This window comes from Gorilla gorilla, chromosome 4, assembly GCF_029281585.2.
Source record: "Gorilla gorilla gorilla isolate KB3781 chromosome 4, NHGRI_mGorGor1-v2.1_pri, whole genome shotgun sequence".
In the NCBI taxonomy this organism is placed as follows: Eukaryota; Metazoa; Chordata; class Mammalia; order Primates; family Hominidae; genus Gorilla; species Gorilla gorilla.
In genome coordinates, this window is record NC_073228.2 from 46062248 (window position 1) to 46077011 (window position 14764).

General features: G+C 45.9%; 1 protein-coding gene across 2 annotated transcripts in view; it reads left to right on the top strand.

The window, feature by feature from the left end:
• The window catches only part of LOC129533728 (putative uncharacterized protein encoded by CRHR1-IT1), a 42846-nt gene extending 32341 nt beyond the window's left edge, over positions 1-10505 (top strand). Inside the window, exons 5-6 of one of the 2 annotated variants that reach the window (XM_063705795.1) lie at positions 2488-6773; positions 7577-10505. In XM_063705795.1, the coding sequence (XP_063561865.1) occupies positions 6689-6773; positions 7577-7965 (474 nt within the window). In that variant the 5' untranslated portion in view covers positions 2488-6688 and the 3' untranslated portion in view covers positions 7966-10505. Of the gene's footprint in view, positions 1-2487; positions 6774-7576 lie in introns of those variants that run through there. The other variant, XR_008680081.2, reaches the window with a different exon arrangement.
• Positions 10506-14764: the final 4259 nt, after the last annotated feature.

Sequence of the window (14764 nt, forward strand, 5' to 3'; positions counted from 1 at the left end):
AGTTCAAGACCAGCCTGGGCAACATAGTGAAACCCCATCTCTACAAAAAAGTACAAACATTAGCTGGATGTGGTAGCATGCACCTGTGGTCCCAGCTATTCAGGAGGCTGAGGTGGGAGGATCACTTAAGCCTGGAAGTTTGGGGCTGCAGTGAGATGAGATTATTCCATTATGCTCCATCCTGGGCTACAGAGTAAAATAAATAATAATACGTGTCAAATGGTTTTTAAGTGTTGTGGAAGAAGCAAAAGCATAGTAAAGGGGCAGGGCGGGTGTGGGAAAGACTGGGAATGCCTCTCTGATGAGATGACATCTGAGCGGAGACCAGAAGGCCGGGAGGAAGGGAGCCACACAATTCTAGGAACAGCATGGCAGCCAGTGCAGCTGGAACAGAATGAGCAGGGGAGAGAGAGAGGAGATGAGATTGAATCATATAGGGCCTGTTTTGGAGGAGGAAAAGGGCTTGTACATAAATGTAAAAGAGTAAAAGAAATATGGGAGGAAGACCAAGCATAGAACTATCCAGCCTCAGGACTCTGAGCTAAACTAAGCATGAAAAAGAAGGTAGAAAGAACCACGTGGAATTGTACCAGTCTGAGATGACCACCGTCACATTCTGACATCCTTCCACTTTCTCTTCCATGAGTGCATTCATTATGTAATTGTGATCATACTGTTGTGACAATGTTGCATCCTGTTTTATCACTTTAGATTTATCAAAATCATTGTCTCTTGTTATCCAACTCTTTGTAGACCTGATTTTAAACGGTGGATGGATCATCATTTGTACAACCTTTACTCTCACTGTTCAGGTTCAATGTCAGTCCAGAGTTTGCACAGTGAACATATGACTATTAAAGAAAGAAAATGACTCTGGAGGGTGTGTGTGTGTATGTGTGTGTGATTTTTTTGTTTTGTTTTGTTTTGAGACAGGGTCTTACTCTGTCGCCCAGGCTGGAGTGGAGTGGTGCGATCACAGTTCACTGCAGCCTCGAACTCCTGGGCTCAAGTGATCCTTCTTCCTCGGCCTCCCAAGTAGCTGGGACTGCAGGCACGTGCCACCATGCCCAGCTAATTTTTTAATTTTTTTGTAGAGCTGAGATCTTGCTATGTTGCCCAGGCTGGTCTCAAACACCTGTGCTCAAGCTGTCCTCCCACCTCAGCCCCGCAAAGTGCTGGGATTATAGGTATAAGCTACCGTGCTTGGTGCCTCTGTTGTTTTCAATGATGAAAACAGAATGTTCTCATGGTATAAATACGCATACAGTTCAGAATATTCAAGTGAAATATTCTAGTGCTACTATTCATTGTTAAATTTATTCTTTCTCTTTCCAGAGATCCAACTTTCTCTGCCTGTGTAAGCAACTGTATGATTATGTTCTTTCACTTAGTATATCTTGGAAGTCCTTCCATATCAGTACATCTACAGCTACTTTATTTAATTAATTAATTAATTAATTAATTAATTAATTTATTGAGATGGAGTTTCACTCTTATTGTCCAGGCTGGAGTGCAATGGCGCTACCTCGGCTCACCGCAACTTCCGCCTCCTGGGCTCAAGCAATTCTCCTGCCTCAGCCTCCCGAGTAGCTGGGATTACAGGCATGCGCCACCACTCCTGGCTAATTTTGTATTTTTAATAGAGACGGGGTTTCTCCATGTTGATCAGGCTGGTATAGAACTCCCAACCTCAGGTGATCCGACCACCTCGGCCTCTCAAAGTGCTGGGATTACAGGTGTGAGCCACTGTGTCCAGCCTTACTTTGTTCTTTAATGCTGATTTATTCAAATTTAGTTTGAGCTTATTCTGTGCCAAGCACATTTCAAGGCACTTGGGATACATCAGAGGACGAGATAGACCAAGATTCCTGCCCTTGTAAAGCTTGCATTCTAGTTAGGGGAGACAGATAGATAGTCAATAATAAATATACTTAAATAAGTAAATGTCGTGATGTAGTAATGTATGGTGAGTGCCATATTGAAAAGATGGAACAGACCACTTCGTTGAGGTCTCCAGTCCAGGAGGCTTTGTAGACCATAAGGACTCGGACTCGTATCCTGAGAGAGGGGGAGCTGTTGCAGTTTTGATAGAAGAATGATTCAATCTGATTCACCGATGGCTGGGTTGAGAATAGGCTTCACGGGAGCAAGAGCAGAGAAGTAGGGAGGACAGTTAGGAAGTTATTTCAGTCATCCAGGTGAGAAGCGATGTGGTGTCAGATCGCGGCGACAGCTGTGGAGTTAGTAAGTGGTCAGATTCTGGATAAATTTTGATAGTAGAGCCATTAGGAGTTCCTGACAGATTGGCTGTGACATTGAGAGAAAAAAAGTAAGGATAATTTCAAGCTTTTTGGCCTGAGCAACTGGAAGGTTGGAGTTGGCCATCAACAGAGAAGACTGTGGGTTTGGGCACGTTTAACAGGGAAGAGCATATTTCGCTATATGGATACAACAGTATACATTGACTTTTGAATGTTCTTTTTCAAGGATCTCCCTAATACTATGAACGTGGCAGAGATAACGGACGAGCTCGGCCTCCATTCCCTCCGCTACAGAAACTGGCACATTCAGGCTACTTGTGCCACTACTGGACATGGGCTTTACGAAGGCCTGAACTGGCTCGCCAACCAGTTCCAGAACCAGAACTGATCAGAAGGATCTATTCTTTGTGCCTTGTGGCCACATCAGCTAGCCTCTGCTGTGTGCATGTGTACGTGTGTGCTGGGAGTGGAGGCAGCTTTCTCACGGTGCCTTATCCATGCCATAAGAAAAGCAGTGTTACATTTTAAGAAACCCAGTGTTAAGTTTTAAACACCACCTTCCATTTCAGTAGCTTTGATGATCATTTTTGCAATTGATGGAGAAGTCCAGAGGGCTTGCTGGTGCTCGAAGGCCAGAGCGGGCTTCATGGAGGCGAGTTGGAGCGGGGACTGAGTTCAGCTGTTGCAATCCTGGTCTGGCGTCTGGAGTCCTGTTAGTCTTTGGCATCCTTTCGTAAAAAGGAAGGAATTGTCATTCTTTTTTTTTTAAACCATATTTTTACTGTACCTTTTCATGTTTATTTATTTTTTATTAAAAAAATTTTTTTTGAAACAGCCTCCCACTCTGTCGCCCAAGCTGGAGTGCAGTGGTGCGATCTCAGCTCACTGCAACCTCCGTCTCTCGGGCTCAAGCAATCCTCCCACCTCAGCCCCCTGAGTAGCTGAGACTACGGGTGTGCACCACCACACCTGGCTAATTTTTGTATTTTTTGTGGAGACAGGGTCTTGCCATGTTGCCCAGGCTGGTCTGTAACTCCTGAGCTCAAGGGATCCACCCACCTCAGCCTTCCAAAATGCTGGGATTACAGGCATGAGCCACTGCGCTACTGAGAAATCGTCATTCTTTACCACCACTGCTGCAGCTAGCAGCTCACTCTTCAGTGCTTTAAGCAAATGATCCTCAGGAAAGAAAAGGTATTTGCTTATTGCAGGTGCAAAGAGGCTCAGATTGGAACTTTTCCCTGAAGCTGTATTGTAGCCCAGAGTTCCTGATGTAAGATGCTTTATTTAAAGACATCCGTGAGCTTTTTCACTGGCATATCAATACTTCATAACACTAGGAAGGTATCCAGCCTTTTCCTTATGCTAGTTCCTTCCTTTATTTGCCAGATGGGGACCCTGTGGGGAGGTGACCCAGTGTGAGGCCGAAGCTCTTTCCCAGAGCCCCACAGGCCAGTGGAGGGTCGTGTTTGTGCTCTGGGCATCACCGTCTTGGGTCTCGGTCCCCTGCGACTGCAGTTGCTACATCCCTGCTCTGAGATAAATGTTCTTCCCATGAAGCAGACGGTTCACTTTTGGGATGGCGCTGTCCCCAGGTTTGGCTGTCTCAGTCCAGATGATGTTTGGTTAGTTTCCATTCCCAGAACCACAAGCCTTTGAGTTCTGAAAGTTTGTGACAGAATCAAGAGGCTAATTTGGGAGATGTGAGATTCCCAGCCCACCTGGTATTGCCCTCGAGTTAGTGGTAAATTTTGCTATGGAAAATATCTCTTGTCAAGACCAAGCTCCGGCGCATTGCCTCCCTCTTTTGGATGGCCATGACATCTCATGAACCACTTGGAAATGTGTTTTATGTTGTTCTCCAAATATTAATAAAAATATCCCGGAGAGGAGGTTCACTAAGTAGCCTAGAGCTCGTTTGTCCAGACAATTGTTGGCCATATTAGTACCTAAGCACTTCTATTTAAACTTCTTTTTTTTTTTCTTTTTGAGACGGAGTCTTGCTCTATCACCCTGGCTAGAGTACAGTGGCGTGATCTCGGCTCACAGCAACCTCTGCCTCCCGGGTTCAAGCGATTCTCCTGCCTCTGCCTCCTGAGTAGCTGGGACTACAGGCGCCCGCCACCACACCCAGCTAAATTTTGTATTTTTAGTAGAGACAGGGTTTCATCATGTTGGCCAGGCTGGTCTTGAATTCCTGACCTCAAGTGATCCACCTGCCTCGGCCTCCCAAAGTGCTGGGATTATAGGCGTGAGCCACCACGCCTGGCCTATTTAACCTTCTAAAACTACTTTTTCAAGAAATATTTATTCGAATTATAGAAGATTGGCCAGGCACAGTGGCTCATGCCTGTAATCCCAGCGCTTTGGGAGGCCGAGGTGGGAGAGTCGCTTGAGCCCAGAGTTTGAGATCAGCCTGGGCAACATGGCGAGAACCTGTCCCAAATTTAATATAATAAATTTTAAATAAAATAAAATTTTAAAAATAAAATTAAATAAAAAATTATACAGGAGGGCCATGTCAGGTGAATTTTAACTGAAGCAAACCTTATTTATTCATAACAATGAAGTTGATATTACTAGGAAAAAATTTCATTCCATGATAAATGTGTGGTATCATGTTTTTCTTTAAAATATTGAATTTAAAGAATGTTCATTGCAATACTGGCAACTAAGTCCAGATTTGCTTTTTAACCATGGAGTAATTTCTGAGAAATACTTGTTTTATTTTATTTTATTTTATTTTATTTTTTTGAAACAGAGTCTTGCTCTTGTTGCCCAGGCTGGAGTGCAATGGTGTGATCTCTGCCTCCTGGGTGCAAGCGATTCTCCTGCCTCAACCTCCTGAGTAGCTGGGATTACAGGCGCCCTCCACCACGCCCAGCGAATTTTTGTATCTTTAGTAGAGACAGGGTTTCACCACGTTGGCCAGGTTGGTCTTGAACTCCTGACCTCATGATCTGCCTGCCTCAGCCTCCCAAAGTGTTGGGATTACAGGTGTGAGCCACCGCACCCGGCCTCTGAGAAATATTTAGATTGTACGCCTCAAATGGGCAGGGACTGTGTCTTACACTTTTGTATTTATGCTACAGCTTACCTAATACAGTGCCAGGCCTCGTTAAACACTTATTGATTGCTCAGACAATAAAGAACTTGCTTTGGAAGGAGGAGAGGATAGTCATGTGCTTCTGAATGTATTGAACTTCTTGAAATCTCTTTCCCCATCAATTTTAGCAGAGTTTCTATTGAAACTCCTAGGGTGTGTTTATGGAAGACAAACTGAGATGTGCTGTCCCAGCCTTAGGCCCTGGCAGTACGCCTTGCCTTTTCACGGCACACCCACTACAGCCTTTCCCACACTGTGACACTGGAGCTGGTGAGTCAGAGTAAGTATAAGTGGGGAGCACTTTTCAGTACAGTAGTTTTGAGGAAAGACTTGGGTCTCTGAAAGCCATGTTTGCATCCCTGCCATGTCCCTCACTGGCTGCTAGCCTCAGGCCACTGACTCTTAGCCTCTGTATCTCGGAGCCTCAGTTTGCTTAACTGTTAAATGGGGATACTGATACCTGCCTCATAGAGTTAGGAGGATTGTCTCCTACCTTTGAATGTCTTGCTCTGGTGTTTCCCTGGAGATATCTTGTCCAAGTATGAACAGCAGTGCTGGCCACAAACTCATCAGCATTATTATTATTATTTTTATTATTATCATTATTGAGACAGAGTCTCACTCTGTCACCCAGGCTGGAGTGCAGTGGCACAATCTCAGCTCACTGCAACCTCTGCCTCCTGTGTTCAAGCGATTCTCGTGCTTCAGCTGCCCGAGTAGCTGGGATTACAGGTGTGCACCACCACATCTGGCTAATTTTTGTATGAGTAGTAGAGACGGGGATGCACTATGTTGGCCAGGCTGGCCTTGAACTCCTGACCTCAAGCGATCTGCCCGCCTCGGCCTCCCAAAGTGCTGAGATTACAGGCGTGAATCACCGCACCTGGCCACTTTTAAAACATTTCTATCACCCTGAAAAGAAACCCTGCACCCTTTAGCAGTCACTCCTCATTTCCCCCGTCCTCCGCAGCACTGGGCAACCACTAACCACTGACCTACTTCCTGTCTCTAGATCTGGTGGAGATGCTTTTTAAACTTTTTTTTACTACCCTATGGTCCCTGAGGAGCATTACACTGAGAAATTTTCTCCTATTTTGTCTTTCATTCTCCGCATCCTCTTTTGTTCTAGTGCATGGCATGGGAAGCCCTCTCTAGGAGGATGCTGTGGCCACACAAGCACTGGACGAACCACTGGAGTAGGTGACTTCAAAGGTGTCCTGATGTAGTAGCTATTAGACAAACTCCTGCATTTGGCCAGTAATTAGCGTGCTGCTGCACATTGCCACTAGGTGGTGCTGCTGCTCCATCCCAACTAACCCACATGCATCCCTGGCTGGGGTCAGCCTTGGGGTTTCCCAAGTGTAGAGGAATTCATCTCTGTGCCTGTGGTAATGGCTGGACACCAGGAGAGACCCAGAAAACAGGGATATTCCTAGAAGAGAAAGGCAAAATAAGCACTCAGAGCAGAGGACATTTGAGTGTCAATAATGAAGGTGGCAGCAGTAATCATGGCTATCATTTACTAAAAATAGTGGATATTGGCCAGACATGGTGGCTCACACCTGTAATCCCAGCATTTTGGGAGACCAAGGTGGGTGGATCACTTGAGGTCAGCAGTTCGAGACCAGCCCGGCCAACATGGTGAAACTATCTACTAAAAATACAAAAATTAGCCAGGTGTGGTGGTGCACGCCTGTAGTCCCAGCTACTCGGGAGGCTGAGGAAGGAGAATCACTTGAACCTGGGAGGTGGAGGCTGTAGTGAGCTGAGATCGCGTCACTGCATTCCAGCCTGGACGACAGAGCAAGACTGTCTCAAAAAAAAAAAAAGTAGATACTGTGCTAGTCACTTGATACACATCATCTCTGATCTTTGCACTGAGCGAGGCATGTGTATTATGTCTGCATTACAAAAGGGGAAAAATTAAGGTTCAAGAAGATAAAGTCACCAGGCATGGTGGCGCATGCCTGTGATCGCAGGACTTTAAGAGGCTGAGACAGGCGGATTGGTTGAATCCAGGAGTTCAAGACCAGCCTGGGCAACATAGTGAGACCTCATCTCTACAAAAAAATAAAAGTAGCTGGGTGTGGTGGTGTGTGCCTGTAGTCACAGCTCCTCGGGAGGCTGATGTGGAAGGATCACTTGAGCCCGGGGGATAGAGGCTGCAGTGAGATGAGACTGAGCCATTGCACTCAGCCTAGGCAACAGAGTGAGACCCTGTCTCAAAACAAAACAGAAATAACAAAAAATAAGGCGACTTGCTGGAGGCCACATGGCTGTGAGCCAAATACAGGTCTGGGTTATCAGGGCTCACATACTTCTAAGTACACCCTACTGCCTTGGAATCTGCTGAAGACCAAGCCCCTGCCCCCAAGCCATGGCAAAGAAGGAGGGAAGGAAGCAAAGGTGCCCAGTGGGGACAACTCGGGGAGCGGCGAGATGCCCAGGGCCCAGGAAGGCCAAGCAGCATGTGGCAGGGCAGCATCAGGTGACTCCCAAGAAGGAATGAGGAGAGGATGTGAGGAAAGAGCCACAGCACAGAGGCCTGCTGTTAGGTCAGCGGAAACCACGGCCCATGGGACCTGGATCTACCCTTGATGCTAACAATGTTCTTTGGGGAAAAAATCTATAATCACAAAGTTTCTGCAACTGGACTGTAGTCATGGTTGCAGAACTGTATAGATTTACTAGGAACCATCAAATTGTTCACTTACAATGGGTAAATTGTACAGTACATAGGTTATCCCTCAGTAAAGCTGTATGAAATTTATAGTCATGAAACCAATAGTGACAAAGGAGCTGGGTAAGTAGGTCTCAGCTGTTCTGTAGGCACTTTGAGAAGAGGAAGAGTAGCATCTCGGTTTTAATAAAAGAAAGCCTGGCCCATGGCGTCCAGCTTCTGCTTGAATACTTTCAGTGCCCGGGAGCTCAGTATCTCAAAGCAGCCCACTCCGGTTTAAGAGAACTCTAAACCTTAGAATGTTGAAATACATCATTATTATTCTAGTACTGCTGTGAAAAATAAATGTCTTTGTTTTGCCACATAACATTTCTCTGAGAGCTTGAGGACAGTTATTGCATTTTCCCAAGTCATTTTTATCTCAGACAGAATTCCCTGATGACCTGTAGGTTTTTTGTTTTTTTGTCTTGTTTTGTGTGTGTGTGTGTGTGTGTGTGTGTGTGTGTGTGTGTGTGTGTGTGTGTGTGCGCGCGCGTGTGTGTGTGTGCGCGCGTGTGTGTGTGTTTTGGAGATGGAGTCTCTGTCGCCCAGGCTGGAGTGCAGTGGCATGATCTTGGCTCACTGCAGCCTCCACATTCCGAGTTCAAGCAATTCTCCTGCCTCAGCCTCCCAAATAGCTGGGATTACAGGTGTGAGCCACCACACCTGGCTAATTTTTGTATTTTTAGTAGAGATGGAGTTTCACCACATTGGCCAGGCTAGTCTCGAACTCCTGGTTTCAGGTGATCCACCCTCCTCGGCCTCCCAAAGTGCTGAAATTACAGGTGTGAGCCATTGTACTTGGCTCTCCTTGTGTTTTTTACAGGACAAGATTTCCAGCCTCTCCCATTCTCCCATTCTCCTGGTAGCTCTCCAGGAGCTACCCCTTTGATCTGTCCACATCCTTCTTAAAATGTGGGGACCCATGGGGAACCTGAGATTCTGCAGATGCCAGCCCAGTGCTGTGTGGTTAACAATTTGGATCCTAGCATTAAGACCCCGGGTTCAAATCCTTGCTCCGCTGTAGGCCAGCTGTGTGACCATGGTTAAAAACATCTACCTTTCTGAGCTCTAATGTCATCATCTAAGTTATTGTGAGGATTGTACTGACCCACACTTTCTATCTGCCCAATCCCTTGAGGTGGGCTCAACCTGGGTTGGCAATGGTTGGGCAAGGGAGAGCAATCCAAACAGCAAACTGTCACACTGCTGATAAGCCAAGCAGAGACACAGCCACCATTAGGAGAAGGGGCTCTTCCATCTCTGTCAGGCTTTTCTCTCATGGAGCTGTAACCCCTGGCAAAGGAGGTGAGGAACTTGCTGGGGGGAGCACACAAACACCTGCTGATGTGCCTGACTTGGATACCCAGGAAGTTGCTGGCTTTCTCTTCCTTTCCCCAACATTTTTATTTGTTTGTTTGAGGCAGAGTCTCGCTCTGTCACCCAGCCTGGAGTGCAAAGGCATGATCTTGGCTGAGTGCAATGGCATGATCTTGGCTCACTGCAACCTCCGCCTCCTGAGTTCAAGTGATTCTCCTGCCTCAGCCTCCTGAGTATTTGGGACTACAGGCGTGCGCCACCTCACCCGGCTAATTGTTGTATATTTAGTAGAGATGGGGTTTTGTCATGTTGGCCAGGCTGGTCTCGAACTGACCTCAGGGGATCCACCCGCCTCGGCCTCCCAAAGGGTTGGGATTACAGGCATGAGCCACCGCGCCTGGCTGGCATTTTTTTTTTCAACATAGTCTCCTCTTGATCTCATCCTTTGTCCACTGCACAAACCCCTCCCCAAAACGATCCCCAAGGAGGGGGGCTCCCGAACTAGATCAGCCTAGGGTAGGCCTACCCGGTTCAATCTTAGTCGGGTCTATGGTGCCATCTGATTGAAATCTAACTTGACTCTCTTCTCACTGACCTCTTCGGGGTCCCAGGGGTGTAAACATCCTGCAGCCTTCCACCAGCATTGTCTCTTCAATGTTCCCCTCCATTCATGACTCTCCTCACTGTATTTCTACTAACTTAACTCTTACATACAAAACAGGTCTTTCCTTCTTTCTGTACATCAGATATCATTTTGGATCGATACTACACCCAAGGCTGGGTGTGGTGGCTCATGCCTGTAATCCCAGCACTTTGGGAGGCCGAGGCAGGCAGATTACTTGAGGTCAGGAGTTTGAGACCAGCCTGGCCAACATGGTGAAACCCCATCGCTACTAAAAATACAAACTTAGCCAGGCATGGTGGCGCGCGCCTGTAGTCCCAGCTACTTGGGAGGCTGAGAAATGAGAATCACTCGAACCCAGGAGGTGGAGGCTACAGTGAGCCAAGATTTCACCACTGCACTCCAGCCTGGGCAACAGAGGAAGACCTTGTCTCAAAAAAAAAAAAGAAAAAGGAAAAGAAAGCAAACTACACCCCCGGGTACTTACATAAATGAGATCATTTCTGTAAACACAGCGCAGTAGCAGCATCTAGTATAATAAGCACTCAATAAATACGAGCTATTATTGCTGAGGCAATGCATATTGGGGCTCTTTTTCTCCATCCTCTTGTGTAGCCTAAGTTTGCAGCTGTGTTTGGCAGCCGCCTCATACTAATGAAGCACACTGGGCTTGGGATCATTTCAGACCTGCAGATCTCTTTTGCATGAAATGCAATGGGGCCGGGGCTCCCTCTTCTGCATTTGTGCAGCTGCTTTTAAGAACATAATGAATGATTTGCATTTGTCTCTTTTCATTTCATCTAGGCTTTGCCCCATCATCCTAACCTGTTGGCTTCATTTTGAATTTTGGATTTTGTTATTGAATGCATCAGATCTCCCTCCAAGCTTTGCTTCCTATAAATTTGATACCCATGACTCATAAGTCATCATCTGAATCATGATAAAAAATACTGAATAAGGCTGGGCACGGTGGCTTACACCTGTAATCCCAGCACTTTGGGAGGCCAAGGCAGGTGATCACTTGAGGTCAGGAGTTGGAGACCAGCCTGGCCAACATGGTGAAACCCCATCTCTACCCAAAATACAAAAATTAGCCGGGTGTGGTGGCACCCACCTGTAGTCCCAGCTGCCTGGGAGGCTGAGGCATGCAAATTGCTTGACTTTGGAAGGTGGAGGTTATACTGAGCTAAGATGGCACCACTGCACTCCAGCCTGGGTGACAGAGGAAGTCTCTGTCTGTCTCTCTCTCTCTCTCCATGTATATATATAAAATTAGATGGGGACATACCATCAGAAACTTCCCTCCAGCTTGATTCATTTGTGTAACAGTAACAGATATTTACTAAGCACCTATAATGTGCTCTGTAGTGGACACTGTTCCATTCATTAGATGTGGATGTTCAGCCATCTATGTAACTTGGCTAATCATACTTTAAATCTAGCCCTTATTTCTCCATCTTATCCACCAGGAATCCTGAAAGATTCTATCAAATGCTTCGCTAAAATTAAGTATACAATATGCGTAGCAATGCCTTCATGTACCAATCCCTCAGCAATGGAAATAAGGTTAATTTGACTAATTACTCTTAGTAAGCCGCTTTGACCACTGGTAACATCTGCCATCTTTTATAAGCCTATCTGATTGCAGATCAACCTCAGACATACCCATCTGTAGTTTCTGGAATCCACCTTCTCTCTCTCACAAACCTGGGCGACATTTGCTCATCTCTAATTTTTCTCCACCCTTCTCAGCTTCCTGACTTCTCAATATTTACAGTAGGAGTTTGCAATCACACAGTAAAGGTCTTGGATATATTTAGTTGGAGTTAAGAGCGCTGGGCTCCCATAAAGCAGTAGGGCTCTCCTTGAGTTTAGTTTATATATATTTAGTTGGAGTTAAGAGTGTTGGGCTCCCATAAAGCAGAAGGGCTCTCCTTAAGTGCTGCATCATCTGTCTTAGATCCCGATTTCCCCATAATCATGTTTATTATCCTTTCCAGGTTGAAGATTATTCTCTCTTCTAAAGAAAATAGAAGAATATTAGGAGAAAAGACACTTTAAAATGTTCACTCTTCTATTCACATTACATCATCTGTCTTGAATAATGGGTCTATCTCTTTCCTGTTGCTCTGGCCCTGAGAAAAAAATTAGCTTTTTAAGGCTGCTTTTGTTACGTATGCATTTTCTTGTAATCCCGTCATTCTGGGATTTAATAATAATAGTATTAATACCACCTACCATTTGTTGGTTACTTACTGTGTTTTAGGCACTGTGCTAAACGCCTTCCATGTATTCATCTCATTAGTAAACATTTCTGAAACTATTCTTACAATTTGTCCTTTAGTTTTTCTTGTTCTTGTCCTCTTAAAATCTGAGCTTAGCCATGAGCTCTCAGTGAAGCTGCTTGTATTTCTTTAAAAACCCTCTTTGCTTCCTCCAAGTGGAGTGGGTTGTACTTCTGAGGTCAGGACAAACTGGGCACCGGAGGAGTTCAGCCTTCCGAGGCTGCAGGAGGGGTGGGTCCCCTGAGGCGAGCAAGATGATGTAAGGCCTTGACTTGGGGTAACAGACAGCCACAGACGGGAAGAGAGAAGCCAACATTTAACCACGGAAGGATGTGAAGGGCGGAGAGGTGGGTTGAGCACTGGGCCCCGGGTGCGGGGAGTGGGAAAAGGTCCAAAGGTGAAACCTGGGAAGCCTGGGCTTGGGTCTGGAAGTGGAGAGAAGGAAGTCGTTCCAGGGGGAGCTGTGAGCAATGTGAACCCATCATTTCTGTTTTCACCAGCGAGGGTGAGAATTGAGTCCACAGGAGTGGCTCCCTCCTCTGCTTCCTCGACCTGCAGAGGGCTAAGTGGGGCAACGAGCAGGGTGAAACTTTTCAAGATGCTCTGCTCTTAGCAGAATGAGGTGTTCTGACCATTTCCCAAGAGCCAAATTTCCTCATCAGTCCTGAATGTTGCCTCTGTTCTATGATTTGCATTTAAAAAAAAGATACAGTCTCCCCACTGTGTTGTCAAATCTGAAATAAGGGACTGTGTTTCTGCAAAATTCTCTTCCAAGGCCAAGCACAGGGTCAATGTTCAGCAAATATTTGGTGAGTTAATGAATGAAATGAAAGCACTCTCCTTATGCTCCTTGGCTGGGTGATGTGGAGAAGAGTTCCAGAACAATATAATTTAGTTTCTTTCTCCTTTTAACCGACCCTAGAAATTCTCCACAAGGCATATGCAAATACCCCAGACATGTATTTTTCCAGGCGTGTGTTTTATGTGCAAATACTCCTGCATATGTATGATTTTATTTTACTTTTTGAGACAAGGTTCATTGTTCAGGCATTGTCTAATGCACCAGTGCATTGATGCCATCTCGGCTCACTGCAGGCTTGACTTTCCGAGCTCAGGTGGTCCTCCCACCTCAGCCTCCCAAGTAGCTGGGATGACAGGTGCACACCACCATGCCCAGCTAATTTTTTGTATTTTTAGTAGAGGTGGGGTTTCACTATGTTGTCCAGGCTGGTCTTGAACTCCTGGGCTCTAGCAATCTGCCCACCTTGACCTCCTAAAGTGCTGGGATTACAGGCATGAGCTTCTGCTCATATACGTTACTTGTTCATCTCACTGAAGACCCCAAAAGAGACCAGCACCCCAAAGAAGCATGTATTTCTCTTTGGAACCAGAAGCAAACATCCTTCTGTTTGCTTGGGATGCATGGGATGAGCATGCAGTAGGTGTTTAATACTTGTTGACTAATTAGGGGGCATAAATATGTAAAAGTGGTAAATTAGCAAGAAAGAGCTGCAGTGTAGATAATCAAATAACAAAGTTGTCTAGGACAAGAGAATCTATCCCTGAGGGTTCTGTGTAGGAGGAGAGGTGGTGTTGGCTAGTGAGGCAGATCTGCCTTCTAATTAGGCTCCAATCAGGATAATATTGCAATTAGCTCGGGGTATTATAGCAGTTAGCTTCTATTCTTGGAACAAATTCCTGGGAGATTTAAGTTGGGTGGTAAAAGAAGGTTGTCCCAGGAATAAATTTGCTGTGAACCGCTTTGGAGTGACTACTTCATATGTGCCTAATTGAACCGCCAATGTAAACCTGATTGGATTGTTTCCTTCTTTATCAGCGACACTTAAACATGAGCTCAGGAATTTGGACAGCCACTTAACAACAGAACACAGCTCGGGAAATTGCAGATTTCAAATTTCAGAAAAGTCGATGAATTTAGACAACTTGAGTGTCTTCTTTGTGTTAGGGTAGACAGGCTTTGGCCTCCAAGATCTGGCTGACAAGTGCTTGCTGCGGAGACAGGCACTGAAAAGAGTAAAAAATATAATGTCTTCAATTATCTTCCCAGTTATTGAGACACCTAAAAACTCCACCCCAGCCCACCCTGACAGTCTCCTGTAAGGAGCTCGATTTTCTCTGTGTCAACCTGATGACAGACCCAGGAGGATGTTGTGTCTGGGAATGTTTGCTCTTCCTGGCTGGGGTGAGTAGGGCTTGGCAGCAGAGACAGTGCGAACAGAACCAAGCCACGAATCCTGGCTCTCAGTCCATCCAGCCAGCAGCTTTTCGCTTCATCCTTCACCCTCCACACTTCTTCTCTTTCTTCTGCATCAGGAGAGGCAGATGTAGAGCCCAGAGTTTTTTGTCAAAGAGCCTGAGTTGGAATCCTGCCTGGCACCATCGCTGGGGGGTGACTGTGGCTTTCTGAGGCCCAGTTTCGTCATCTGTAAA